At 40.2% G+C, this 27,923-nt stretch overlaps 1 protein-coding gene across 2 annotated transcripts; it reads left to right on the top strand.

The window, feature by feature from the left end:
* The first annotated feature begins 2,382 nt into the window (after window positions 1–2,382).
* On the top strand, window positions 2,383–27,923 carry LMAN1 (lectin, mannose binding 1). 2 transcript variants are annotated; one of them, XM_059409761.1, is made up of 14 exons: window positions 2,383–2,670; window positions 6,161–6,315; window positions 6,439–6,546; window positions 7,558–7,619; window positions 8,637–8,736; window positions 10,884–11,007; window positions 12,543–12,601; window positions 13,044–13,176; window positions 14,557–14,750; window positions 14,874–14,944; window positions 19,899–20,052; window positions 24,159–24,280; window positions 24,566–24,630; window positions 26,227–27,923. In XM_059409761.1, exons 1-13 carry the CDS (start codon window positions 2,433–2,435, stop codon window positions 24,600–24,602), a joined length of 1,557 nt encoding a protein of 518 aa, XP_059265744.1. In that variant the 5' UTR covers window positions 2,383–2,432; the 3' UTR covers window positions 24,603–24,630; window positions 26,227–27,923. The 2 variants fall into 2 exon arrangements, with proteins under 2 accessions (XP_059265744.1, XP_059265743.1); XM_059409760.1 differs by having other exon boundaries at window positions 2,384–2,670; window positions 24,566–27,923.

Here is a 27,923-nt window from a genome sequence, read left to right as displayed (position 1 = left end):
AACTAAGTGAAAATTTTTCCAGCCAATTCAAATGAAAATGAGGGTCTATTATAAGGTTACTGAAGTGTCTCATGGACCACAGAGTTTTATCCCTGACTCTAGCCAACAAGAATGAGTAACACTGGTAAGGGTAATGTAGATAGGTTTAAAAAAAATTTTTTTTTAATTGATCAGCAATTATGGAAAAACAAGACATTGATCCACAGAAAAGATGCCTCACACTCTGCTCCTGGTCTTTTTACTCATTTAAGAGCAAAGCAACATCATAGATTTGTTGAGTGGGACAGTCCAGTCAGTCTTCTGGCATCTAAGACACTAAAACCAGGAGAGGCACACAATGAGTCACTGCTCTTACCAAGAAGGACTCACAAGGAATCAGTTACCAAAGTGAGCTACGGTGCTGCTACTTCATGTCTTATCTCTGTGCTGGGCTCAGTAGGATGGGGAGAGACTTCCATAATTTATTTGGAATTTCTGGCTTAAAATTTGGAGCTTAATTTTTTGGAAAATTGACTCAGTCACTAGAGGGTGGTAGAAAATCCCTTCTTGCTGTATTTTACAAAACTTAGATATTAAAGACAAAAGACAAACAAACAAAAATACCAACCTTATGGTATTGACCCAAAGGTAAAACGTCATCCTGTTGTAAAGAAGTGAAGGGAAGCCATTCATGACTGGTTTATAATTGGGAAAAACTTGGAGAAGGGCTTTTAAGATGTTCAATGTGTTATTTTAGGGAAGATAGACATATAGTTTGAGAAAGAGGACTGTTTCTTATAAATGAAATAGCTAGGGCAAAGCCTTGATGTCAAATGAAAATACTGGGTTAATTTCCTCCTAAATGAGTAAATGTATGTGAATCACCCTGAATGGGGCCTGATATATAGTAGCTCTCAATACATGGGAGCTATGATATCGGTTAGGATTGCAGGGTAACAAAACCTGGAAATAATAGCTTAAATGAGTGAGAGTCTTATCTCAGAAAACAGAAGTCTGGAGATAGGCAGACTTGGCCTGCCAGAGAGCTCAAGGGAATCATTAAAGATCGGGGCTCCTCTGGCTTCTTGGTCACAAGATGGCTGCTGTTCTCTAGGCATTGCATACACTTTCAGGCAGGAAGCCCTACAAAGAGGGAAAAGGAAAAGTCTTCACCCAGTGCGGTTTTACCTATTTGGTATCTGACTCTCTCCTCAGGCATTTCTGCTGACCTCTCATTAATTGTCCTGCAGCCTTGAGAAACGAGCATTTCGGCTGTACACCTTGCTACCCTGAACAAAATGGTGTTCTGAACAGAACGAAAGGAGGAATGGATAGTGTGTGGGTGTTTAGTAATATCCACCTAGGCAATCATGACTTCAACTGAAAGGCAAACCTAAGGAAATACAAAGTGGCCGGTGTGATGACGTGGGATTAGGAGAGAAATAGGTAAAGCATTCTGTTTTGAATTTATTTACTGTGGCAAGTTCTCTTGTGTCTTTTGTTTCGATTGCCCTACTCTGGTCTCAGACACTAGTCATCTCTCCTCTAGGGGTTCTCTCTCAACAAGAACCTGCCCCTGTTTTTCTGCTCCTTTAAGACCACTACAGATACTTCCCATTTTCAAGGGGGAATAGGCAAACTCCCTAGCTTGATATTCCTGGCTCTCTGAAATGCCTGAACACAGGTTGATGGAACTAAGTAGGGTGGGATCATCCTATCACCAAACTATGCCTTGTTTCTGGAAAGACTTGTTTCGAAAAGAAAACCAGCTACTGAACAATCGTTATCACATCAGACTTTTTTCTAATACTGGAATGGTTTATTATAGCCAGACAGGACAGATGTGGCGAATAGGTCCACAGATGTTAGGGCTCAGGGATTCCATCTCTCTCTCTTTCTCTCTCTCTTTTTTTTTTTTTTTTTTTTTTTTTTTTTTAATTCATGAGCGACAGAGAGAGAGAAGCAGGCACCGCAGGGACCAAGGGAGTCCTATGAGGGACTCTATGGCAGGACCCTGAACGCAGATGCTTAACCCACTGAGCCATCCAGGCACTCTCCAGAATTCCATCTCTAAGGCATGTCATGAGGCAGGAAAAAAGATTGTTACTTTTTTTTTTTTTTAAGGAAAAAGATTCTTGCAGGTAGGAACGTGGTCCACTCCTCCTACACTCCCAATCACGTGGGAAGGGAATGTTGCAATATTGGAGACCCTTTCCCGCCCCAAAGAGGACGGGAGGAGCTCGCGGACAGCACCGCCTCCATGCCCCGCCCCCTCCCTTGGGGCTCCGCCCACTGATGCCCCGAGTCCGCCGTGGGCTAGCCGAGTCCGGGGGCGGGGCTCACCCTTGCCCCCGGGGTCTCTCGAGCTCCGCCAATCAGCGAGCGCCCTGTTGGCCGTCCGCGGCTCCCGCGCCCCTCCTCCTCCCGCCGGCCTCCGCTTCCTCGAATCCAAGATGGCGGGATCCAGGCAAAGGGGTCCCCAGGCCAGAGTTCGGCCTCTTTTCTGCGCCCTACTGCTGTCGCTCAGTCGCTTCGCCGGGAGCGACGGCATGGGAGGCGACCCTGCGGCTCCTGGTGCCGCGGGCATCGCAGCCGGGTCGCCACACCGGCGTTTCGAGTACAAATACAGCTTCAAGGGACCGCACCTGGTGCAGAGCGACGGGACAGTGCCCTTCTGGGCCCACGCGGGGAGTAAGCCGGGAAGGAGGGCGGGGGGCCAGGGTCCCTTCCCCGCCTTGGGTCTCCTCTTCTCTACCCTCTCCCTGCTGCACGGCCCTGGCGCGGCGGACCCTTCTCAGCAGCCCCTCCTGCAGGTCGGCTCTGGTCCGCAGGGCTCTCCGCCTGCGCCCGGCTCTTCCCCCCGTTCTGCCCACCCCTCGTCCTCCTGTCCTCCTTTCTTGGATCTCGCCCCTTCTTTCCGTTCGGTCACGAGGTGTTTTGTTACTTTCCTCTACTTCAGGCATTCAGACTCTCTTCTAAGCATCACGTTTCACCCTAAACGCCACGTCTCAACGCGAGCACCCCGCAGCCCCACCTCCGGCCATCCCCACCGGAGACCTGTTCGCGGAGCTTCCCTACCTCCTTTCCCGCTCGGTCCTCCGCTGCTGTCTCGTCTCCGGTGCTAGCAATGGCTAATGCGCCAGGGTGTACCCCCGATGACTCTAGAGGTGGCATATGTTGGTTTTAAAGTAGTTTTTAAGTCTTCTTATGTCCGAGGACATTGCTACACTGCTGGAACTACTACACCTTGAATTTGCCTCTTTCAGGGGCTTGGTGTGGTCTTTGATCTTTTCAGTTGTATTAACACGTTATGGAACATGAGTCGCACTCATCCGTTTATTTACAAGAAGGGATATATTTTTTGGTATTGTTTCTGCACTTAATACATGAAAATAACATTACATATACAGCCTCTTCAGAGTTATAGTTGTTGTTTTTTTTTTATTGAAAGTAATCTGTGCTCCTTGTTTTATTCCCTTTGTGTATTTGTCCCTGTTAGTAGATAAGAGAGCCTTGCTAGCCATTTACATACGTGAAAGAAAACGTATCTGTACTTTCTAGTGCTGATGTGTCACTGCTGACTAAGGAATCAGCCCTCACACTTGGCATGCTGTAAGCTCTGTTCAGTGACCATCAGATGCATCCTTTGAAACAAGTGGCAAATGCCTTTTTATGGGGTGAGAAGTTCTCATTTTGAGTTCCATTCATTATGTGTAATTAACAGTCATTTATAAAAGGTTTGTATACCTCCTTTTAGAATGTCAGGGGCTTGAAACAAAATATTCCATTAAGTATTTACTGAGTAGTAATTACTGAGTAGGAAACACACTCTAAGGAAGGACCATTTCACTGAAATTAATATATAATTTGAAGGTAAAAATTTCAATTTGACTTAATGACCAAGTCATTAAGTATTCGAAGTAGAGTACAATTATTTTGTTTCTCAGCAGGCATTTTCTGTGTGTCTGCTCATTAAGGATATATTGCTGGGCTTTTGTTATCAAGGTAACAAAGATGCTGCAGGTGTACCAAACACAAGTTTTGGGGGTTTTTGGTTTTTTTTCTGGAATGATGCTGAAGTTTTCAATAGTGGTGATGAATTTGCTCACACTTTTTTTCACTTCTGCATCTCTCCCTTACCTGCTTTTTCTTCTTTCACACTTATGCCATGTACATCAGCCAATTAATAATGCTAACTACTCAAATTAGCTAACTTGACTTTCTCTACAGAGCCTATACCCAACTAAGCTTGTCTGCTGCAAAAATGTCAGGTAGTATCCCTGGGTGAATTAAAGTTGTATGGCTAGACGGAACTTGAAATAAAGGGATTCGTGTTTTAGTCCTGACTTTTCTGGATACTGACTCTGGAAATCTCTGCTGTGAATACCCCTTGCTTTCATTATCGCTGTAACTTTTACAGTCTCACTGTTTTCTTAACTCCATTGATCATTTTTTCCCTTCTCATTTACCCTGAGATCCAGTATTTACAGCAGTTTTTATAAATAGAGAAATTTGAGATTCAGTTTAAACATGGCCCATTACATTCATCCCTAAATGAAGACCAAATCGATGGTGTTTCATTTCTTAACTAATGGCCTTTTGTACTGTTAGTACACATCCTGGGTTCATAAGGGCACAAAACTGATCACAGCAGTTTGTAACCCTTGGTAGCTCTCAGAGCTCTTTCACCTTCATTTTCTGATTTGATCATTTATAGGCAAGGCAAGTGTTCTCTGTCTTAGAGATGAAAAAACTGCTGCTCAGAAAAGTAAGGTTCTTGGAAGGTACATAACTGGTGTCAGTAGACTAGAACCCCTATCCAGTTCTTCTGAATCTGTGTCTGCTACTCTTCCCATGAGGCTTGCCCCAGTGTTTAAGTGCTTGAAAGTGTTAGTGACAGTGGCTGATCTTAATAAAGTACCTCAGCTTGTCTTTTGTTAGTTTTTCCTAGGTATAAAGACATAATACAGTTATTTCCCAGAATGGATGTCAGAGCTCGTTAATATAATAATATAATAATCTGAGAGGATGTGTTAGAATTGTTCAAACTTAGGCCTAATAGGTGCTGTAATAGTATATAGTTCTGTAACAGGACTAGCTAACATTTTCTGAAATATTTCTGTACATTATATGCCTGTGAGGTTATTAGAGAAACGGAATCCCTTGCCTGTAATCAAACAGCTAGTAAGTGGTAGAGCTGGGATTTGAACCTAGCTTGGAGATGCAAACCACCATTTTGGGGATCACAGTTCTCTTTGAGAATCTGCTAACACTGAAGAACTGTTTATTGACTTGAAATTCAGTTGACCCTCTCCCTAGAAGAATGCATATATGCACAACATTTTGCATATAACTTTTGGGATTTTCATGGAAGTGATTGAGCCCAGCCCCTTCATTTTACAGGTGAACATATGGTGAACCCAAGACAGTAAGAATTATTTGCTCAGAGTCACACAGCTGAACTGAGACTAGGAATAAGTCTCTTGATTCCTAGTGGTATGTTCTTTTCACACTGTTTGAGCTTTCTGACATTTGTAAACTGCTAAAATAGTTCACAGTTAAAAAAAAAATAATATGCAAGTTTTTGAGATACTTGAAAAAGAATATAATGGGAATCAAATAGTTGATTTGCTTTTTAAGTCATAATTTCCTTCCTCCTGCTCCTTGAATTTTTAATGTATTGCAGTATTAATTTTTTCCCCCAGAAGTATTTCACTATTCAAAAGATGGTGGGAAGGCTGTTAGAAAGCTCTAAATTTTTATTTTATTTTATTATTATTTTTAAAATTTTTTTTATTCCTTAAAATTTTTATTTATTTATTTATTTATTTATTTGAGAGAGAGAGAGAGAGAGAGCAAGCACAGCTGGGTAAGGGACAGAGGGAGAAGCAGTCTCTCTGCTGATAAGGGACCCGGCCACAAGGCCGAGACTCTCCTAAGACTCTGGGATCATGACCCGAGCTGAAGGCAGACACTTAACCAACTGAGCCATCCAGGTGCCCCCAAAGCTCTAAAGTTTTAAAGTTGAAACTACCAATGTGTAATTTTTTCCTACCAAAATTATTGTACAGGTTACCAAGTTAAAATTAGATCTCTCTAGGCATATGGAACAGTTTGGTGATGGTTCGTTGAGTTTTACCTAATTATAACTTAAAGCTCTTCTTCCTGATTTTTGTTCCAGATGCTATTCCAAGTTCAGATCAAATTCGAATAGCACCATCTTTAAAAAGCCAAAGAGGATCAGTGTGGACAAAGACGAAAGCAGCCTTTGAGAACTGGGAAGTTGAGGTGACATTTCGAGTGACTGGAAGAGGTCGAATTGGAGCTGATGGCCTGGTACGATCATTTCTTTACCTGTGTATCAGTGCATACATATATCGATGCATATGTGTATCAGTGCATATGTGCATCAGTGCATATACCACTAGCCTCTGAAAGTCCCTTGTTATATATTTACAGGCAATTTGGTATACAGAAAATCAAGGCTTGGAGGGTCCTGTGTTTGGATCAGCTGATATGTGGAATGGTGTTGGAATATTTTTTGATTCTTTCGACAATGATGGGAAGGTATATTTGTTGTCAGAACTATTACCTACTTGAATACATCTGTTAACAAAGTTAGGCTGCGAGAAATACAGCTTATTTAACACTTTTGTCTGGTTAGTAGTTTGAGAAATCTCCAAACTCTGTTTTAAGTATGATGATTAGTCTTGTATATAACCAGGACTTTGGAAATTTTAAAGCTCTTTGTTCCTGATTTGTCATGCACCAATTGAGGTCAGAATGGAGTTCTAACTCTGAGAACTTTGCAGTGACCTCCCTCCGCAGCACCTGTATGTGTGTAGTAATTTTGATGCACAAGCCTGAGTCATTTAGAGGGAGGCAGTGAAACCAGCAGTGTTCAGGATTATAGTCTGTTTTCATGAAAATACCCTGTGCATTACTATTACTAGTTCACATATTAATACCTTTTTATATGTTAATCACTCTTTTGATCCACCAGTTTCTCTGATGATGTCTTTAGGAGAGCCTAAAACAGTTCCGAACAAAATGTACTTGCGATTTAGTGACATTAACTTGTGCTGTGTTAGCCTTAGGATTGATGATCTTTGTTTCAGCTGGTAGTTTCTCTGTTGATTGTCATGGGTTATTATTAGCAATTTAAAAGAGAACTTTAGGGACACCTGGGTGGCTCAGTTGGTTAAAAGAGAGCTTTAATAACTTCTTAAATGCTGACGCATACTAGTGCTCCTGTTACTAAGTTCCCTTGGGTCTCACACTTGTCTCACATAGTCCTCAAATATATGTTGTAGTTGATCATTCTCCTCTCTCTCTCTCTCTCTCTCTCTCTCACACACACACACACGTCTTTATTGAGGTGTTTAAAGACTGTTTTTGAATAATTATAATAGGGTTTACTAAATTTTTTCTAAATAAATAGAATCTTTTCTATTAATTACTTAAAAATTTTTAGTCCTAGAATTTTAGAGAAATAAGAGACTTTACAGCATTTCTAGAATGATCTAGAATTCTTTGACCTAAGGACTTTAAAACGAAATACATTCTTTTTATTTTTAGAAAAATAATCCTGCTATAGTAATTATAGGCAACAATGGACAAATCCATTATGACCATCAAAAGTAAGTGTGTGCTTTTTATATTACTTGCTTGCAACAACTTTTTAGAACCCTTGTAAAAAGAGATTATTTCAAATCTGAATATTTTTCAGATGAAATAAGATTATTCTTTTTCTTGAGATGTATTTTGTAACTTGGTAGAAAGGTCTTTTTTAAATTTGGTCCTGGATGAAAGTTCATTCTATGGACCACCTCAGATTTCAAACATAAAAAAGACTTGTTTTGTTGAACCGAAAACTATGTAATATTTTGAAAGATTTATAAGATGTTCCTGGTTCTTAGTGATGCCCTTAGTCATGTTTCTTTCATCTTTCAAAAATAAAGTTGAAACCCTTGACCAAACTGACGGCTGAGCAGTTTATACCACCTCATACTTCCTACATGTTGATTTATTTAAAGATTCCCAGTAGGCTACAAAATTTCTAAGTGTTTGGTATATTTATACTGTATATGAATTAGGTATGTATGTTTTTAATTTTTACATGTTTGTTGTGGCAGGAATTACCTTTGAGCCAGTCAGGAGCTGTAAGAAAAGTTACTCATCTGCGTTTCCATGTACTGTTTCCTCCTAGTTGATCAGGACCCACTGTGGAGCTATTTAGACCAGAGGTGCCAGGGCCACCTCCTCCTGAGTCTCCTTCCCTTGACTTGGGGTAGAATCTAGGCATCCGCATTTTGAAAGCTCTAATGTAAAATAAATAAAAAATAAAAGCTCCAGTGTATTTCGATTCTGCCCTGACATAAAGGAGGATTTTGCCCTCATCTCAGAAGAGTAAAACATTCTTCTTGCTGTCAGCACATTGGCTTCTGATACTATCCATAGTTCTGACAGGAATCAACAGGGAAAAACTTGTGCATTAACTTTGTGTCTTCTGAGTAAGTAACTTCAAATGTCCTAAGACTGTCCTAACTTAATAATATATTATCTTTCTGGACGCTGATCATTTTAAGTAGTGAATTTTTAAGTACTGGGAAGCTTTCTGACGTTTCTTGTTTGTTTTTCCTTTCTTCATACTCTAGCGATGGTGCTAGTCAAGCTTTAGCAAGTTGCCAGAGGGACTTTCGTAATAAACCCTATCCTGTCCGGGCAAAGATTACGTATTACCAGAAAACACTGATGGTAAGTAAGACGCACTTAAGAGATGCTCAAATGAACATTCTAGTAGGACTTTTCATTCTGAATCTTTGATGAAAATTAAAGGCATGTAAATTTGGGTATCAGTTTATGTACTCGGTGTTTCTGTGAGAGAACAGAAGTGTCTTCAGAGCTTGGCCTAAGTAGTCATGTGGTGTTAAAACTAGCCCATAGGCTTGCATTCATCAGTACATGTTTAAGCATCGAACTTGCTAGATGCCACACATTACATACACATCCGAGCCATCCAAATACGGATCTGACTAAGAGAAAGGTCATTCTCTCCAAAGAGCTTGTAGTCTAGTGGAGGGAAGACACTTGTGTAACATCACTGTGCTAGATGGGAGGTGTGTCACAGCACACTTACCATTCAGGAATCAAGGGGTTAGCATCTTGTAACTGCAGCTGGGAGCGGAGAAGGTCAGGAACAGTTTCTCAGCGTTGAGCTGCACTGGGAAGGGGAAGGGGAAATTTCTGAGTTGGGGTGCGTGTTCCAGGCAGAGAAAACAGGCACAGGGACTGGTGAAAGATTGGGGAAAGGCACGTGATTTGGAACAGCGGGGGATGGAGGAGACTCTGGGGAGGGGTTGAAAGGTCCTTGGTGGCAAGTCACGCAGGCCTTGGGTAGTTTATCCTGTAAGGAAGTGCTGAAAGTTTTAAGCAGGAAAGTGAAATGATCCAATTTGTGACTTGGGCAGCAGTGTTCTTAAAATGGCATCTGTGAAAGGAGGCGCTACACTTAGTGGGCCACACCCCGTGCTCTGTCCTTTTAAGTGCAGTGTCTAACTTATTTTTTCCGACATCCCTATGGGGCAGGCATCCCCATCTTATACACAGGGAAATGGGATGTGGAACATTTTTAAGTAACTTATTGTTACTTAACATACCATATTAAGTAACGTACCATGTAAGTAACACAACTGTGGTTTGAACCGAGTGCCTTCTTCCCCGCGAGACTCCACTTGCTGTCTTTGCCAGGGGAAAGGGAAGAAGAGAGGAGAGTGACAGGAGGGAGAGACTGTGCTGGGGGTGGGCGGGGGTGTGCGGTGGGGGCTCGGAGATCGTTCCTGGGTTTCTGACCAGGTGTGCAACTAAGCCAGGAAGCGGCACTTCGGAGTTTGAGTGAGGAGTGGGAGGGCAGAGGGTTGGTAATGAGTTTAGTTGTAGACAGATTGAATTCAGGGCAATATTTATGTAAAGTGGGTATATCCTGCGGCACCTGGGTGGCTCAGTCAGTTAAGCGGCTGTCTTTGTCTCAGGTCCTGATCCCAGGGTCCTAGAATTGAGCCCCTCAGCGGGGAGTCTGCCTCTCCTCCTCCTTTTGCTGCTTCCCCTACTTTTGCTCTCTCACTCTGTCTCAAATTAAATAAATAAATTAATTAATTAAATCTCTTTAAAAATAAATAAAGTGGGTTTATCCAGCTAGCAGTTCTATTATCATGGGAACTTTACTTGTTAAAGGTACCATCAGTGCCATCATTACTAATAAATAAGAAACATCTTGTTTAAATTTTTCTTTCTCTTATCTCAATTTTTTGGAAGACTTTATATTGGCTCAGTCTTTTTTTTTTTTTTTTTTTTTTAAGATTTTACTTATTTATTTGACAGAGAGACACGACGAGAGAGGGAACACAAGTAGTCACACCCCCTCCCCAACTGAACGAAGAGAAGCTCACTCCTTGCATGGCAGTCTATTTAATCTAATATAATTATATTTAATTCCCAACTAGCTGTGGTAAAAATTATAAATTCATCCTATTTGAGCTCTGACACTGGGGTTTTTGATCAAATCTGGTCCTTCTTCTGTATGAACCATTCAAAGGAAGTCATCATGGTTCCCTGAGTCTTCTACTTTAGAAAGATTTTCATGGAACATTATCAAATATTTCTCTTTAAGCCTTTGACACATTGTAGGATTAAAAACTTCGAAGTGAAATATCTCATATGATGATGCTAAATAAGTGAGATTATTCATGGACAGGGGATTATCCTTTATAATAGAGAAAACTGATCCCTTTTTGACAGTTGGTTAGGAGACCAAATATAAAGATCAGTTAGTCATAAATTGACTATTTGAAATTCATTTGATAATGCCTGTTGTAAAAGCTATAGCTGTAGTATGTCTTTTTTAGGTAATGATCAATAATGGCTTCACACCAGATAAAAATGACTATGAATTTTGCGCCAGAGCGGACAATCTGGCTCTCCCTTCTCAAGGGCATTTTGGAGTATCCGCTGCAACTGGAGGTCTTGCAGGTAAATCTTGACATCTTTTAATGTTACAAGGTCGTGAATTGGGTTTCCGTGGGAACAGTCTACTGGGAGATTTCTAGACTTGTCTCCTCTCAGCCTTTCAAGACGAGCCGTACTGCAGAGCCAGTCTTTTGGTATCTTGAATCTGCTCGTTTTCTGCTGATAATCTGTAGGTATACAGTTGGCTGGGGCTGTAGACAACTGATGGTTGATATTTAAAGTCAAGGCTGAAATAGGTTAATTGCCAAGTGGTTTAGGATCCTGAAAGTTGTCACAGCACATTTAAGTGAATTTGGTAGCCTAAGGAAATATTACTGGGACTGAAGCTTAAACAAGACATATTTACCATTTTTGCCCCACATTTGGTAATAAATGAACTTCTCACATCAGTACCATCTTGTGTTTAAAAAGTATATATATCATGTATTATTATTTTCAAATATGTAATTGTTCTTACAACATCACAAGGAGGGAGAGAGAGGATAGATGGTATTTATCCTATTTTTAGTTAAGTTTGCCAAATCTTACATTAAAGTACGTTATAAATATTACATAGCCAGTAATGGTCAGACCAAGGCAGGACTTAGTTTGAATTTCTGACTCCTGAGTCCAGTGCTCTATCACACTGAACATCTTCTCCTGAGGTTAGGTAGCTTACACACCTAGAGTGTTAGGGTTTTCTCTTTCATCTGGTTGCATATGTCAGTCTTCATAACAGTGGCAGAAAGCATAGAGATCGCCGGTTGGAATTAATTGCGCTTGCTTTGCAGATGGGACTCACCAGGATTGGTATTTTAGGTCAGCATTATGAGGTTTGATCTGCTAAGTGTGTTTCCAGCTTAAGCAGCCTGAAATTAATTTGATTTTAGATTAAGTAAAATTGTTAATATCTGCTATGTGAGGGAAACAGAGATGAATGTTGTATAGAGAGAATCATCGTATTATCTAATTGGAATGCTTGGAGAATAAAAGAGGATGCTGTTAGGAATGCCAGGGCAGCATGGATAAATCAGGACTGTCCCAGTAAGCCAGGACAAAGCAATGTCACGTTTATAACAAGAAAGTAAGGCAAGTAGTGGTAAGTACTGTAAGAAAGGTTGAGAGGTCCAGAAATACATGAAGAACAGGATTTTGTCTCATTTGTCTGGGACACTGCCTATAAAGGAGATTTGTGGGACGATATGGGAAGATCTTGGTGTCAGGTTTAGGGATTTAGGCTTTCTTTTGATTCCTAATTTGTTTCTTTATTCCTTTATCCCTTATTTATTATTAACCTTTTACCCTTACTTATTAATCACTATTAATATTCTGGTTTAAGATAAAATAAAGTGAATTTTAGTTTATTTCTGATGTAAACCTTTCTGGTGAATTTTCATCTCTAAGCTCACAGAGCTCCATTGCCTTTACCGGATGAGAGCTGATTTTTGTTATTTTTCACAGATTATTTTTAAAGCTCTGGATCTCTCTAAAGTAACTTCACAACCATAAAAATAATCTATTGTGTAACTTTTTCAGATTTTTTTTTTTTTAATTTGTAGATGACCATGATGTCCTTTCTTTTCTGACCTTCCAGCTGACCGAGCCTGGGAAAGAGCTGGTAAGTATACACATCTTTTTTTTTTTCCCCAAAAAAGTTTATTTCCAGTTTATTGGTATCTCCCTGTAGCTGAAAACTTGGGAGGCCCAACTTAGATTTGGTTCTTGTTTCTGCCTGTTATTGCTGTTTAATCTCGTAAAAGTGGCTTAACCTCTGTACCGCTCTGTTCCTTCACTGGTAAAACTGAGACATTGGTACCGGCCACCTCTCGGTGTCATGGGCATTAAATAAGACCGCGAACTCAGTAAGTGATCATGGCTAGTGCTACTGTTTTGTTGTAATTATTAGTAGCAAGAGTGAAATGGTTAATATTTTTATGTTAACCTTTCAACTAGTGGTTGAGTAGTTAAAATGAAGGAGGAAAAAAAAGTATACTGAGGTTTAATATTTTCTTACCTTTTAAATTTTTTTTTAATGATCTATCCCTAAATTCCAAAAAAAGCCTACACCAGATAAAGAAATCTCAGAAAAAGAAAAAGAAAAGTATCAGGAGGAATTTGAGCACTTTCAACAAGAATTGGATAAAAAAAAGGAGGAATTCCAGAAGGGCCACCCTGACCTTCAGGGGCATCCTGGTGAGTTGGAGGAAGTTGTGCTCAGAGCCACATGGGGGTCACGGCACGCACATTCATCCCATTCTTGAGCTCTTGTCTGGCACATCCAGGCAGTTTCCAGAAGCAATCTATAAGCAAATCTTCTGTCATAAGGCTTGGAGATTGATGTTTCTATCAGTAAGGGTGTGGCTTAGGAAAGCCTTTGGGGGGCAATACTGGGTAAAATGGATGAACAGTGTAGGCTCTGTGAGAACAGGGATTTTGTTTTTCTGTTGACTACCCTGACTGCCCCCCCCAAAAAAATGTGACCTCGTAGTTGAGACTCTAAATATTTGTGGAATGAAATCATGTAAAGTTTATGTCTTTCCTTTGAGTGGCACGTTAGCTTATTAATATAGAGATAATACTGGGAAAATAACAAAAATCTTGTGAAAGTAGTATGAAATGATCTCTAGTTCTCCTTCCCTTACTGCTCAGCAGAACTCGATTTGAAGATTTTGCAAATTTTAAAATAATTAGTCTAAGCCATTGTTGAACTTAAAAGTGTGCTGTGTGGGTCAAAAATAAAACATGAGAGATCCAAGTAGAGTGGCTTTATATTACCTGCTAAGTTTTATCTGGATTGTTCCACCAGCACAGATGATCGAAGCTGTATTTAATAAAGCCATAGCTAGCTTTTGTAGTCCCTATAGTATGTGGTTCTCTGAATGATCAGTAATATAAATCAGACTTAATGATGATAAAAATGAAAAATGAATTTAATTCTCTTCTTGGATTTGTTTTAAATATCACACATGATTCGTGAGTATATCCTGAAGCTTATTGTAGTAAATGTTTGAATGAAATGATTTTCAGCACAGTCAGTTTTACAAGGGAAATCCGCTGTTCTCAACTCCATTATTAAATTTATTACCTAAGTGAAAGGCACAGATTTTAAAAGTATAGTTTGATGAGTTATGACATACTTGTATACCCACTTAATTGTCATTCAGTCAACACACAGAATATTTTTACCACCCCAGGGTGTTCACTCATGCGTCTTCAAAGTCAGTCCCGCTCCACAGGGACAACCACTATTCCTGATTCTAGTGGCTTAGATTAGTTTTTGCCTTTTCATATAAATAAAATCATAGATTTGAAAGAAAATTATTTTTAGGTGAAAACGTTTTTTAATTTATAATAGGTGTTCAGCCACCAGACGTGGCAAAAAGCTTATAGTAATTTTGTCATGACTGAATTGACTACCTGCATGTTTACTACTGAGGAGTTCATACCACTGGAGTAGGTCATATTGGTGATGCCCTAATTTTAGTATATACTGATACTTCAGTCACTTACGGTATTGCAAAAGCTACACATGTCGGTGATTTTGATCATTTTAATTTGCAATTTCCATTTCAGCGGATGAAATATTTGAGAGTGTAGGAGACCGCGAGCTGAGACAGATCTTCGAAGGACAGAATCGTATCCATCTTGAGATCAAGCAGCTGAACCGACAGTTAGATATGATTCTTGATGAACAGAGAAGATACGTCTCTTCGTTGACAGAGGAGATCGCTAAAAGAGGAGCAGGAATCCCAGCCCAGCAGGGACAGGTGAGCTTTCCAGACAGGCGTGTGTGCCTTAGGTAGCCTCTGATGGAGGAGGAGGCACAGAGGAAAGAAAGGGTACTCTGCCTTGTGCTCCTACGGAACTGGGTTCTTCTGTTTTCCCTCTAGATCACCCAGCAAGAGCTGGATACCATTGTGAACACTCAGCACGAGATCCTGAGACAAGTAAACGAAATGAAGTAAGTGTGCAGAAATCATGTCTGAGTGTTAGGTGATACATTTATCCAAAATTCATGACTTCTGTCTTCCTCTGTACAAGCACATTATTATTGTAAGAATTCCACAAAAGGGTAAGAATCACATTCTAGATTCAGTTTATAAATCAGGGAGTGGAAAGTATGGGAACTTTTGAAGTTCAGAAACTGCCAGTAGGCCTAAATGTTTGAGTTGTTCTAGATCAGAAGAGAAAAAATGCTTTAGCATCTTTAAAAAAAAGACATTTGTCATAGCTACTTGAGACGAGTATTCATGCATTTCTAAAATAAAAAGAGTATGTGTAGGGGCACCTGGGTGGCTCAGTGGGTTAAGCCTCTGCCTTCGGCTCAGGTCATGATCTCGGGGTCCTGGGATCCAGCCCTGCGTTGGGCTCTCTGCTCAGCGGGGATCCTGCATCCCCCCTCTTTCTGCCTGCCTCTCTGCCTACTTGTGATCTCTTTTTGTCTGTCAAAAAAAAAAAAGAAAGAAAAAAGATTATGCGTAGTAGTATCTGTGAAAAATTCTAGAAGGGTAATCATGCATAGCATTGTAGAACTGTGATACAAGCACAGGAACTTCTTTGTGATGGAATGGAACCATTTCCAAGGAAACGTGCCATGTGTGACTGCCTCTCTTCCATTCCTTCTTGTACCCTAAGAGACTGGACGAGTTGGAACAGAGAGGAGTTACTGTGTCCTTGGAACTTTGAAGAAGTTGCTAAAAAGTACTCACTTACACAGATAATTTAACAGCTTTCAATGCCTAGAGTAGAGAAACAGCCAAAGTGTTACATTTTATAAGCTCACTTTTTAGAGCATTGCACCAACCAGTACAACCCTTGACAAAGAAGAATGTCAAGGTGAGTTCTTTAGCACTAGAAAATTAAACAGTATGGGGTTAAACAGAAGGTGATAATATCCGCACCTAGAGATTAAAGGCAGCCCCACTTGTAACTGCAAATTTGGACTTCTTTTCAGTTGTACTATCTGACATTTTAAAAAATCTTTAAGTTGTAAACTCATGATTAAAATACTTACAATCCTAAATGAATGAATTCTTTCAGAAATAGGGGCACTTAGTGGCTCAGTCAGTTAAGGGTCTGCCTTCGGCTCAGGTCATGATCCCAGGACGCTGGGATCGAGCCCCGCGTTGGACTCCGCTGACTGGGGAGTCCGCTTCTCCCTCTCCCTCCACCTACTGCTCCCCCTGCTTGTGTTGTCTTGCTTTCTCTGTCAAATAAATAAAGTCTTTAAAAAAAATTTTTTTTCATAAATTTCATAAATGGATCATTTGATATTATTTTTTGAAATCTTTATTTTGATCTAATTTTAAACTTTAGACATTGCAAAAATAGTACAATTTTCATATATTCATCGCCACCTTCCCCTAATGTTCACAATTTACGTAACCGTAGCACAAGTTGTCAGAGCCAGGAAATGAAGAGCGGTGCAGTACTATTAACTAAACTAATGATCTTACCCAAATTTCACCCATTTTCCATGCATGCCCTTTTTTCTGTTCCAGGATCGTGTCCAGCAACACACATTGCATCTAGTTCTATCTCTTCATACTTCTGCAGTCTGAAGTAGTTCATCTCCTCTTGTCTTTCACGACCGTGACAGTTTCTGTCAGTTCTTTGGTCCACTGGCTCCTGATTTGGGGTCTGGCTGGTGCTGACTCATGATTGGATGGACGTTCTGTGTTCTTGACAAGAATACAACACTGTGTCATGTTCACGATGTCAGTATGTCTTACTGCTGTTGACACTGGCTGGTGTCACTTGGTTAAGGTGGTTCCTTTCTGCTTTCTGTACTTTAAAGTTACTGTCCTTCCCTTACTGCTTAAATACATTTTGGAAAAGGAACTTTGGGACTATGTAAATAATGTAAATATCCTGTTTCAGTTTAAACTTTTGCGTGCTAATTGTAGCATCCATTGATGTTTTGTCTGAAACAAGAATGAGGTGTTTCCCAAGTGCTGAATTTTTTTTTTTTTCTATTTTCATCATTCCTTCCCATGCGCTCATTGGAATTCTGCAAGGACTGGGTATCTTCTGCCCCATTTACTTATTTTAATCAATTATTTATGTCGTACGGGCTCATGGGTATGTATTCTGTGGGCTGTAGTCCCATACTGTCATTATTTACTGCGCAGACAGTTCTGCTCTGGTGATTAAGAACTCCTCCAGCTTGACTTCTGTGTTCTTTCAAAAAGCTCCCATCTTTTTTTAAAGCATTTCTTAACTTTCTGGTGCTACACTGTGTTTCAGGCTCATTTTGTGTTTTCTCTGCCCCAGCTCTAGAATCAGCCACTTCTCTGGTGAGCCCTGGATTCTTTTATTAAAGAAAAGTATTTAGAAACCCAAGATCTGGACAGTAGGTGTGCTCACTGTCCCTGCGGTGCCACTGCTCCTAGGCCCTCTCAGTGGACAGAGCTGGGGAATATGTGAATGTCTACTAATCCATTCCGACACGTGTATCTTTATTTTTGTGCCCATCACTCTTACTTGTATTAAAAAGACCCTGAGATTATCCAGACACTTTGGATTCTGGTTGGACTAGACTAGGCTGAACATTATAAGTTGATTTTCACCTTCTTCTTTCCTTCTTTGAAAATTCTTTCTCCAGGAGGGAGAAACCTATTCTTTCTTCTCTAAAATGTATTTACTTGTTTTTTTTTTTAGATTTTATTTATTTATTTGACAGCACAAGCACAGGGAGCGGCAGGCAGAGGCAGAGGGAGAAGCAGGGAGCCCAATATGGGACTCAATCCCAGGTCTCTGGGATCATGACCTGAGCCAAAGGCAGACACTTAAAACTGACTGAGCCCCCAAGCGCCCCCGTTTGCTTGCTTTAGTGTGCACATAATATACCCATAAAGTGGCTTTGAATTGTTAACTCACATCCCTCGGAGAAACGTACTCACTGATGGGCTTCCATAAAGGTCCTTTTGCATCTAACCTTACAGTTTGTGATGCAGACGCTGTCTTCCAGGCAGGTGCTTAGTTCAGTTCTCTCCCCACTCTGTTCAGTACGGTTATGATCTGCATTTATAGTACAGCTCGGTTCTTTGTTGGCATTTGTATTTTTCCTACATCCTGGCCGCTTTTAATTGTGTATATTTGGGATATATGAAGGTTTTATGAACGCGATGGTTCTGAGGAGTTCTGAGTCAAAATGTATGTGTTCACTAAAGTGTCTGTCACTCCTTCCTCAACACTAACTACCACACCATTCCCATCTCCCCCCTTTCTAGCCTGTTCCCACCCTCCCCCCACTAACCTATCCCATTCATTTCTGGTTTGTTCTTCCTGTGCTTTGTCTGCACGTGTGTATTTTCTTACATCCCCTTCTTTCTTACGTGAATATTACTGTATTCCAGATATTCCTTTGTTCTTTGCTATTTTCACATACCAGTGGTACAGAACGTCTGAAGAGTCAGTGAGTGGTTAGTAAACCCTAGCCATCTGGCTGTGTAATGCGTGAAAGCACTTACTTAGAGTAGTTAGCAGTCCTCATAAGCTCCCACTTGCTAACTGAGAATGAATGTCGCACGCACTGTACGTGAAGGTGAAAACTGAGCGCCGATGTCTAAATTTGTCTTCTAGAACTTTTTTCCTTCTGGATTAGGCTTTAGGAAAAAAACTGTAAAGAAATGAATTATTTGTCTTTGGAGTGGTTGGTTTGTTTCTGTGGATATTCATATTCTTAGAGAATCGTAGAGTTTTTTTTTTTTTTTTTTTTTTTAAACCAGAAGCATGTAGTACAACCCCCTTCAGTTTACAGAGAGAGATAAAAAGGCCCTGACTGGTAAAAGGTCCCAAAATAAAAACAGTCAGAAGTAGTTTCATCATCTGCTCACTTTCAGCTGCAGTTTGTAGCAGACTAGAAAGAAGGTCTTACCAGTTTTTATTTTCATTTTAGACATTTTCAGACATACGAAGAAGTTGAGCATAAAAGCCATCCTCATCCCCCATCCCACAGGTGCAACAGTTATTAATAACTGGATGTTGTCGGCCTGCACTGTTCAGGATGAAGTACCCGCATTAGCCCCTCCAAAATTTTAGTGGCGGTCAGCCAGAATCCCTCATTTCCAGAGAGAGTAATGGGTGGTACTCTCACTCTAAACTTCCATCTCTGTTGTTTGTTTGTTTGAAGATTTTATTTATTTGAGAGAGAGAAAGCACAGGCAGGGTAATGGGCAGAGGGAAAAGCAGGCTTCCCACTGAGTAGGGAGCCCAATGTGGGGCTCTATCCCAAGACTCTGGGATCATGACCTGAGCAGGAGGCAGACGCTTAACTGACCGAGCCACCCAGGTGCCCCTTAAGCTGTAGTTTTATAAATTATTTTCCAGAGGCACCTGGGTGGCTCGTCAGTTGAGTGTCTGCCTTTAGATCAGGTCCTGATCCTGGAGTCGCAGGAATGAGTCCCTCATCTGCTCAGTCGTGGGGGGTCTGCTTCTCCCTCTGCCCCTCGCCCCAACTTGTGCTCGCTCGCTGTCTCTCTCTCTTGTTGTCTCTGTTTCTCACGTAAATAAAATCTTTTTTTAAAAAATCTTTTTTTTAAAGGATTTTATTTATTTATTTGACAGAGAGAGAGAGATCACAAGTAGGCAGAGTAGCAGGTAGAGAGAGGGGGGGAAGCAGGCTCCCTGCTGAGCAGAGAGCCTGATTTGGGGCTCGATCCCAGGACCCTGACATCATGATCTGAGCTGAAAGCAGAGGCTTAACCCACTGAGCCACCCAGCCTTCCCTAAATAAATAAAATCTTTAAAAATATTATTTTCCAGTCCTGAATATGATTCAATATTTCTAAATACTGATTTTTTTTTAAATAACCTAACATTGGGCTTTGAAGTGTATCTAACCTTTTGAAAAATGTGACTAAAAAAATCATTTTTCTAGCAACGCCCTTGTCTAAAGAGATTTTCTGTTTCAGGAATTCCATGAGTGAAACCGTCAGACTGGTCAGCGGCATCCAGCATCCCGGGTCCGCCGGGGGCGTTTATGAGTCAACCCAGCACTTCAATGACATCAAAGAGCACCTGCACATCGTGAAGCGGGACATAGACAACTTGGTGCAGCGAAACATGGTAAGCTCTTGACTTCTGCTGCTGTCACCGTCAGTCTCCCTTGGTCAGAAAAGAATGAACACATATTTACTGGAAAATACTTTTTACTTAATACTAATGTTCATTTCTCATATTCAAGGTAGAATTATTCCATGTAATCCTGATGTCTTTATATTCCTTGTTTCCATACCCTATTGAATAGAACTTTTTTAAGGAGTTTATTTATTTGAGAGAGTGAGTGAGTGGCGGGGGGAGGGGCAGAGGAAGAGGGAGAAGTCGATTCCCCGCTGAGCAGGGAGCCCGATGTGGGGCTCGATCCCAGGACTGTGGAATCGTGACCTGAGCCGAAGAGGCAGATGCTTAACAGACTGAGCCACCCAGGCGCCCCTCCATACCCTGCTGAATAAAATCTTTTAAAAATAAATTGCTGTTCCTCTCATTGGAGCTGTCAGTCCCAGACTTTTGTTTTCTAGGTTTTTTCTGTAAATTTTCTTTTTTTAAAAAATGGCTCTTGTTATCAGTAGTGATGTCTTTAAAGAGCTTTAGAAAGGTAAACGTCTCTTGACGCTTCACTAAGACAGGCGCTGGGTAGCTCCACTTCTCTGTCTGGGCTGTGAGGACGCGCAGGTCTGACACTGGCTGACTGGTAGCCTCTTTCTTTAAGCAAGATTCATCTTTTTTCCAGCAGCTCTTCCTCTCTTACTTGGTTCACTTTTTTAAAGTTTTTATGTTTGGTTGGTTTGGGTTTTGGTTTACTTTATCAGGCCTTTTTTTTTTTTTTTTTTTTTTTAAGTTAAAGCCCCATCTACATTTTTAGAGATTGGCCATAAATATTAAAGATAGATGACATGTTCTCAGAGTTAATTATGCATAAGAGACAATATTAGACAATAGACCTTTGGTACATGTAAGTTTTTCAGTTTTAAGTTTTTCTTAACTTACTTACTGGTTTCTAAAACCCTTACAAAATTCACAAATGCTTGTAGCATTTGCCTCTCCCCTTCCAGTCCAATCTCCTTGAAATGGCCAACGCTAAAAATCTGATGTGGAACAACCCAATCAGAAATGCGAGAGAGGGCGCCTGGGTGGCTCAATTGGTTAAGCGTCTTCCTTTGGCTCAGGTCCTGATCTCAGGGTCCTGCGATCGAGCCCTGCATCGGATTCCCTGCTCAGGAAGGAGCCTGCTTCTCCCTCTCTCCTTCTGCCTGCCTCCCCCTGCTTGTGCTCTGTCAAATAAATAAAAATCTTAAAAAAAAAAAAAAAAAAGTGCTAGAGAAATGAATGGAATGTTCATGAGAAAAGCTTGTACCATGTATGAAAAGATGCTGAGCAGCTTAAATAATAAGAGAAATAAAAAATAAAACTCGCCTGTGATACCACACCTGTTTGACAAAAAGCCAAAGTTTGACAACACACTCCATTGCCAAGGCTTGAGAAGAACTCAGTAAGCACATGGCTGGAGGGAGTACAAGCTGGCCTAATCCTTAGGAAGGAGAATTTAATAATGTATAAAAAATACACATTCGTTTGCCTATTTAACCTAGCATTTTTCACAGATACACTAGCCAAAAAAAACACCATACCTACAGGCGCCTGGGTGGTTCAGTTGGTTAAGCATCCAACTCTTGATTTCGCCTCACATAATGATCTTGGGGTCATGGGATCGAGCCCCTAATTTGGCTCCATTCTGAGCGGGGAGTCTGCTAGGGATTCTCTCCCTCTTCCTCTCCTGACTCCAACGTGTACACTCTCTCTGTCCCTTTCAAATAAATACATCTTTAAAAACCAGCATACATACTGGTAAACCTACATACTGGTAAACCTACATACTGGTAAACATACATACTGATGTGCTCAAGGCCGTTCTTGCAGGGCTCGAGGGAATAGCTCTAAGACTGGGGACAGATTGGATTGGTAATTCTGAAGCCGGCCGTTTGCATAATTACACTCAGTATAAATTTCCTATAAATTTGTATCTAGATTAAAGCTCAGATGATTCCAAGAAGGCTAACTTTTACACTTGTGCTTTTCATTTCTACCTCATTATGGAGCAGTTTGGGGGGACTGTAGTTTCTCAGTCCACTGTTTCTTGCTTTTCTTAATATAAACCGAAACTGTGATGAAATCTTCCCCTTTTTTCTAGTGGCAGCCTGCACACATTTATCTACTCCCTGCTTTCTTTGACCTACCCGTCTGGCCGTGGTGGGGCACAGATACTCCTCATTCGTCTTACAGCTGCATGCACCCCATTATGTAACTGTATCATGGTTTTATTATTTCTCATGAGAAGTCAGTCTTTTGTTTCTCTGCACTCTTTTTTTCTCTGCTTTTAAGATTTTCTCTCTGATACTGATTTTAAACAGTTTGATAATTATATGCTTTGCTTTTGTTTTCTTTCTCCTCTGCTTGGGGTTTAATATCTTGGTTCTGTGAGTTTATAGTTGTCATTAAATTTGGGAAATCTTTAGCCAGCCTGAGCACAGCCTTCCGCAGGGCTTGATCCCACAACCCTGAGATCATGACCTGAGCCAAAACCAAGAGTCCCACGCTCAACTGACTGAACCACCCAGGCGCTCTTTCTAATTTCCGTTTCAGTTTCTTCTCTGATCCATGGATTTGAAGTTGTCTTTCTTTGGTCTTCCCCCTGCCCCCCACCGCCCAAAAAAATGCTGATCCCATCACTTCTTGCCATCTTGTTCATTGCCTTTGCCTTCAGACGGGTGTTGTTTTAGATTGGATTTGTTTCCAGCTCTGCTAGTTGTCTTCTACTAGGAGGCTAGTCCGTATTACCCAGTGTACCTTCCCGGAAGCCCTAATACCTTATATGTTATGTGGAGCTTTCTATCTTTAAAAGTTTTTAAAAAATAACTATTATCTTTCAGGAAAGAAAGTTAATGTGTTGTTAACTAACTTTCCTGAGGTCCTTAACTATTCAGTAGGAAGAACTTAGGTCTTTAACATGCAATCTTGTTTCCTTTCTATTTTTGGATACTGCTTTTCTTACCTATATTTTTATGTATGTTTTGGATATTCCTATTTTTCAAATAGGAGTTAAGAGTTTTCTTAATGACCATTACCTGTCATCCAGAGTGTCGTGGTCTCTTCCCTGAGTTCTGTTTGAGGCCCGTTTCCCCCAGCTATGCGCAGCGGGGCGCAGGCTGGTTCTGGGGCAGATGCTCGCGCAGTGCGGAGTGCCGTCCCGCAGGTACAGACGTGCCGGGAACAGCTGACCCGACAAGCCGTTCTGTCGGGATACCGTGATTGAGTCGTTGCCCCGGTATTTAATTGCCCCCTTAAAACAGAAAGAATACCCATGGAAATGGGAAAAGAAACTTTTTTTTCTTTTAAGATTTTATTTATTGACAGCGAGCACAAGCAGGGGGAGCAGCAGGCAGAGGGAGAGGGAGAAACAGGCTCCCCCACTGAGCAGGGAGCGCAATGTGGGGCTCCATCCCTAGGACCCTGGGATTATGACCTGAGCGGAAGGCAGATGTTTAACTAACTGAGCCATCCAGGCACTCCAAAAGAAACATTTTTCAAAATTCTGATTAGTAATGTTGACTGCTGGGAGGTTGGGGAGGATGGGGGCTAAGAAAAAGCCATTGTATTTGTCAGGCAGTTCCTTGAGAATAAAGGGGATACTATTAATAATAATAATTAATAATCAGTGTAGTACAGCAAGGATAAACTGAGTGTGTCCAGGGAATTTGTGGTCTGTGACCATCAAGAACACAGTCATTATCACTGTGCTGAAGATTCGAGCCAGACAGCAGTGTGTTAGTGACTGGGCCATGAAGGTGGAGGCCTTCCTGTGTCAGCTACTCTTCCAGAAAGTTCGGTGGTAAGGGCGCCTGGTGGGCTCATTCAGCACAACATGCGGTTCTTGATCTCAGGGTCATGAGTTTGAGTCCCATGGTGGACACAGATATTACTAAAAAAGTAAACAAGTAAGCTTTATTTTAAGAAAAAAAAGTGGTAAAAGTTAAGGGGATGGAAGATATTTATGGGACAAATAAATTAAAAATCTTGAGTTTATTTAGTTAACCATGAATTTTATGAAGGCTTTATATTTATCTCTTTTTCTAAAATACCGGTTTGACTAATTGTAATAGTTTTTTGCCTTATAGCCATCAAATGAAAGACCAAAATGCCCAGAGCTGCCACCATTTCCATCATGTTTATCTACAATGCACTTCGTTATATTTGTAGTGGTACAAACGGTGTTATTCATTGGTTACATCATGTATAGGTAAGTCTCTGAAATTTGACTCAATATCTTTCTGTATTTAATTTTTAAACACTTCAAGTAACCTACATGTGTAACAACTTCCACTACTTGTAAAATTCAGTTTAACACAAAGCAAGTAGTATTTCTAGTCTATTTCAGTCATGTGGGAGTGCATCTGTAGAAGTATGCTTATCTTAATGGGATGTGTACTTCACAAGGCAATGTATATTTCAGTTCTAAGCAATCCTGAGTCTTACCGAAGTAAAATGTATAGAACTTTCAGGGTTTTTTCTTCTTTTTCCTTAGGACTCAGCAAGAAGCCGCTGCCAAAAAATTCTTTTGACCACCTTTTTTTCATATGTGTACATCATGTATGTATATACAAAATGTTGTCTTTTTGAGGGAATTGAAGTATTTAAATTGCTTCATAGTCTAAATTATTAAATTTTGTATAAAATGACTGTTTAAACATTGATTTGCAGTAAGAATAAACCTTAAAACAAAGACAACCACATGTAAATTTGTGCATAGTACATAAATCTATTTAAATTTCAGTGAATTTCTGGCCAGTAGAATACAGCCACTGAACAGAATATTGATAAATAAGATGGTAAATAATAGAAACTAGGGGCAACCCCAAGATGTGAAATTTACCCCTTAGTCTCCAGCGTTGGAGGTTTCTTTATTTAACATAAATACACTTGCCTTCCTAACCCCCAAACTACGTCGTCTAACTTAGAGCTCCCCATCACGTTTATCTTATAACCCAGAGTCTTTTTTTAGAGGTCAGAGTTTCCTACTCTAAGACCCAGTCCAGCAGTCCTTTTATCCAATACAGTTCCCTTTGAAATCAAAGAATATTTTGTCTGAGAGCTTTAGGATCTAGGTAACAGGCTTCAGAATGTTGAAGTATCTTTCCCTCTGATTATCAATGATACATTTCACTTTTTAAAGGAAATTTTGGGGGAAAATTAATAGCTGCTCTTTGCCTGAAAACCATTTAGGTGAAAATGTTCCTCTGATCATGGTTTTCATAGTTTTGCGTGGTAATGTGCTCAGCTCATGCCCACTCATATTCGTGAACGTCTCCATGCCAACAGCATCAGTTCAACAGTATGAACATCATTTTGGGATTTAGTTTGTAACTTAAGGAGCATTTCCCATTTTGTATAGCGTGTAAATGCAGCCCAGATTGCACGTCCTGGGGAGAGTTTTAAGTTCACCAAAAAAAACCCCACCACTGAGTTTTGGTTACATCACTTCATATAATCTGGTGTCATTTAAATCAATGAGACTGGAGTAGAAGCAGTGTAGACGTTTGAAGACCAAATTTGAAAAACAGAATTAACACTTCTGATTTCTTCTTCTTCTTCTTCTTCTTCTTTTTTTTTTTTTTAATGCCAGAACTAAGGATATTGTGAAGCACTTGTTAGGCAGCTTAACTTTGAAATGTCAGACTGCAAGGGGTCGCTGTAGTGTTTGTGCATACTGGTCCTCAGTGTTACAGAATCAGTCCGGAAAGGACATTTGAACATGCAGACTTCATGTTTTCACGGCTGATGTAGACCTATGTTTTTGCTGACTTCAAAATACTTTATCTCTTTTAGCTAAGTTGTTATCTTTCATTTGTCATAGAACCCAGAGTAAGAAGTTACAGTGTTGTATAAAACAATACCATTTCATTCTTCTAAACCTTCATAAATTTGTTCTCAAACGTCATTTACAGACTGGGCTAACCGCCTAAAATCTATACAGAGACTCTGAGGAACTCTGCATTGTAGCAGTACCTACTTCGTACTATGTACGCAGACAGCCCTAGCATTGCTTTTCGTGTTAGCGTTGATCCCGGAATGCTGAGTAAGAATATTCTAAGACTGCTCGCTCTGCTTCAGTCACTTTAACAGAGAAAATGCTTCTCTGGTGTTTCTCTCCTTTGTGGTATTCACATTTTGAAATTCATGTTCCAGAGACGTCATCACAGAATTTGCTCTTAATCTGTGGAAAAACAAAACAAAACAAAAAAACCTTCAGAAGAATATTTAAGTTTTGGGCTGTGAAAGTTGGGAAATCCTCTTGATAAAAGACTGCAAAATATCCAGTGTTACGAAATCCATTGTCATGTGTGCCTGAACGGGCTAAGGGGACACCCGACGTATGAATGCGGTGGACATTGTTCAGGCTACGGTTGGGAGAGGAATTGTGCTGACCGTTACTAATTCAAGCGGAGAGAGCTATTATGAAAATGCATGAATCTTTATCTTTTTTACATAGTAATTTAATTTACTAGAAGATCACTCATAAAGCAGTTTGCACAGGCTGTTCATTGTATTATTTGAAATTCGGTTTATTTTCCTCAAAATCATTCGCTTTAAGTAGCTCATTTCTGAAGAAAAATGTCTGCTCTGTGGAAAAATCAATCACTGCCAGGATTCTTTCATTTCTGTACTATTTTGTATAATTAAATTTGTTACCTTCTCTCACACCAGCAAGTATTTTACAGGTGCCTTGGACTAAAAATTGATTTTAAAATTTTAGTGTTGAGTCATCGTGCCTGCGATGCCACTTTTAAAAAAAAATCCAATGCCATAATGGCTAATACTTTTTTTTTTAATGTACCTGTTTGTGTTCTAATTGTTTAAATGTTTTATTCAGCTTAAAACTTTACTAAGAAGATATGAACCATCAACAATGTTTTGTTCTGTATTAAAGGGACATCAGTGTTTCTCAGAGTGTGGTTCGTGGACCGTGTGGGTCATACTGTGCTTGTGAAGATTAGGATTCTGGGCCTCCGTTCTAAAGCACCTCAATCAAAATTCAGAGACGGGGCTTCAGAATATCACTTCTCAGCAAGCACGTCAGGTGGTTCTGAGCATAGTAGTGTCTGAGAACCATTAACATGGGGAGTGGAAAAAAAGTATTGTGTTCTGTTGGTTTAAAGCTGAGCAGAGAGCATAATATATCATTTTCATTGTCGGTGACGTTAGCACATGTGCACGGATCCTTTTCTTCTTGCAGTGTTCTTCCTCCTAAAATTCTTGGTTTCTTAACAAGAACCAACCACAAACTAAACCCAGATTGTTGCCTGTAGCTCTTGGTACTTTGGTTGATGGCTTTTAAACTTACAGAATCATCGTCAGATCATGACTAAGCCATGAAGACTCCCATCTCAAAGTCTGCCTGCTAAAGCTTTTTGCTTTCTTGATTGCGATTTCTGTGACATTTTATCTCAGACAATTGTACTTTTTTGATAACTTAGGGAAAACAAATTACTTGAATAAGGGATCGCCTGACCCAATGAGTTGCAGAGATACAATCTTTGTAAAGAACTTAAATAACAGTTGTGAATATTAAGATGTGATTATCTTTTCCTGTCCATGTGCTTATTGCAGGGAGATCGTGAATAAATAATTATACGGGGGATTTTTTTATTTATAAGATCTAATGTAAAATCACCACTTGCAACTTTTTAGATCTGTACGTTGCCTATTTAATATATTTCTTTTAAAGTTAAGGGTTTTCTATCCACTGTTAATTTCAATTGGATAACATTTTGTCAAGTGTTTTTTTTCTGATTGTTATTTGATGCTAGCTGGAATTCAAGAAATGACATTGACCTTATTCAAATAAAGAAATATTTTAGTAAATTTACTTTTTCCTTCATTGA

The sequence above is a fragment of the Mustela nigripes genome, chromosome 8 (assembly GCF_022355385.1).
Source record: "Mustela nigripes isolate SB6536 chromosome 8, MUSNIG.SB6536, whole genome shotgun sequence".
Lineage (NCBI taxonomy): Eukaryota > Metazoa > Chordata > Mammalia > Carnivora > Mustelidae > Mustela > Mustela nigripes.
Note: the sequence above shows the minus strand (reverse complement) of the source record. Positions and strands in the feature narration are given on the sequence as shown.

What these genes read in the sequence shown, in the direction of transcription:
- LMAN1 (XM_059409761.1), top strand. Translation starts at nt 2,433, where the DNA reads ATGGCGGGATCCAGGCAAAGGGGTCCCCAGGCCAGAGTTCGGCCTCTT. An exon ending in ATCCATTATGACCATCAAAA is followed by an intron (nt 7,620 to 8,636) that starts GTAAGTGTGTGC and finishes TTCATACTCTAG; the next exon opens with CGATGGTGCTAGTCAAGCTT. An exon ending in TGCAACTGGAGGTCTTGCAG is followed by an intron (nt 11,008 to 12,542) that starts GTAAATCTTGAC and finishes TTTAATTTGTAG; the next exon opens with ATGACCATGATGTCCTTTCT.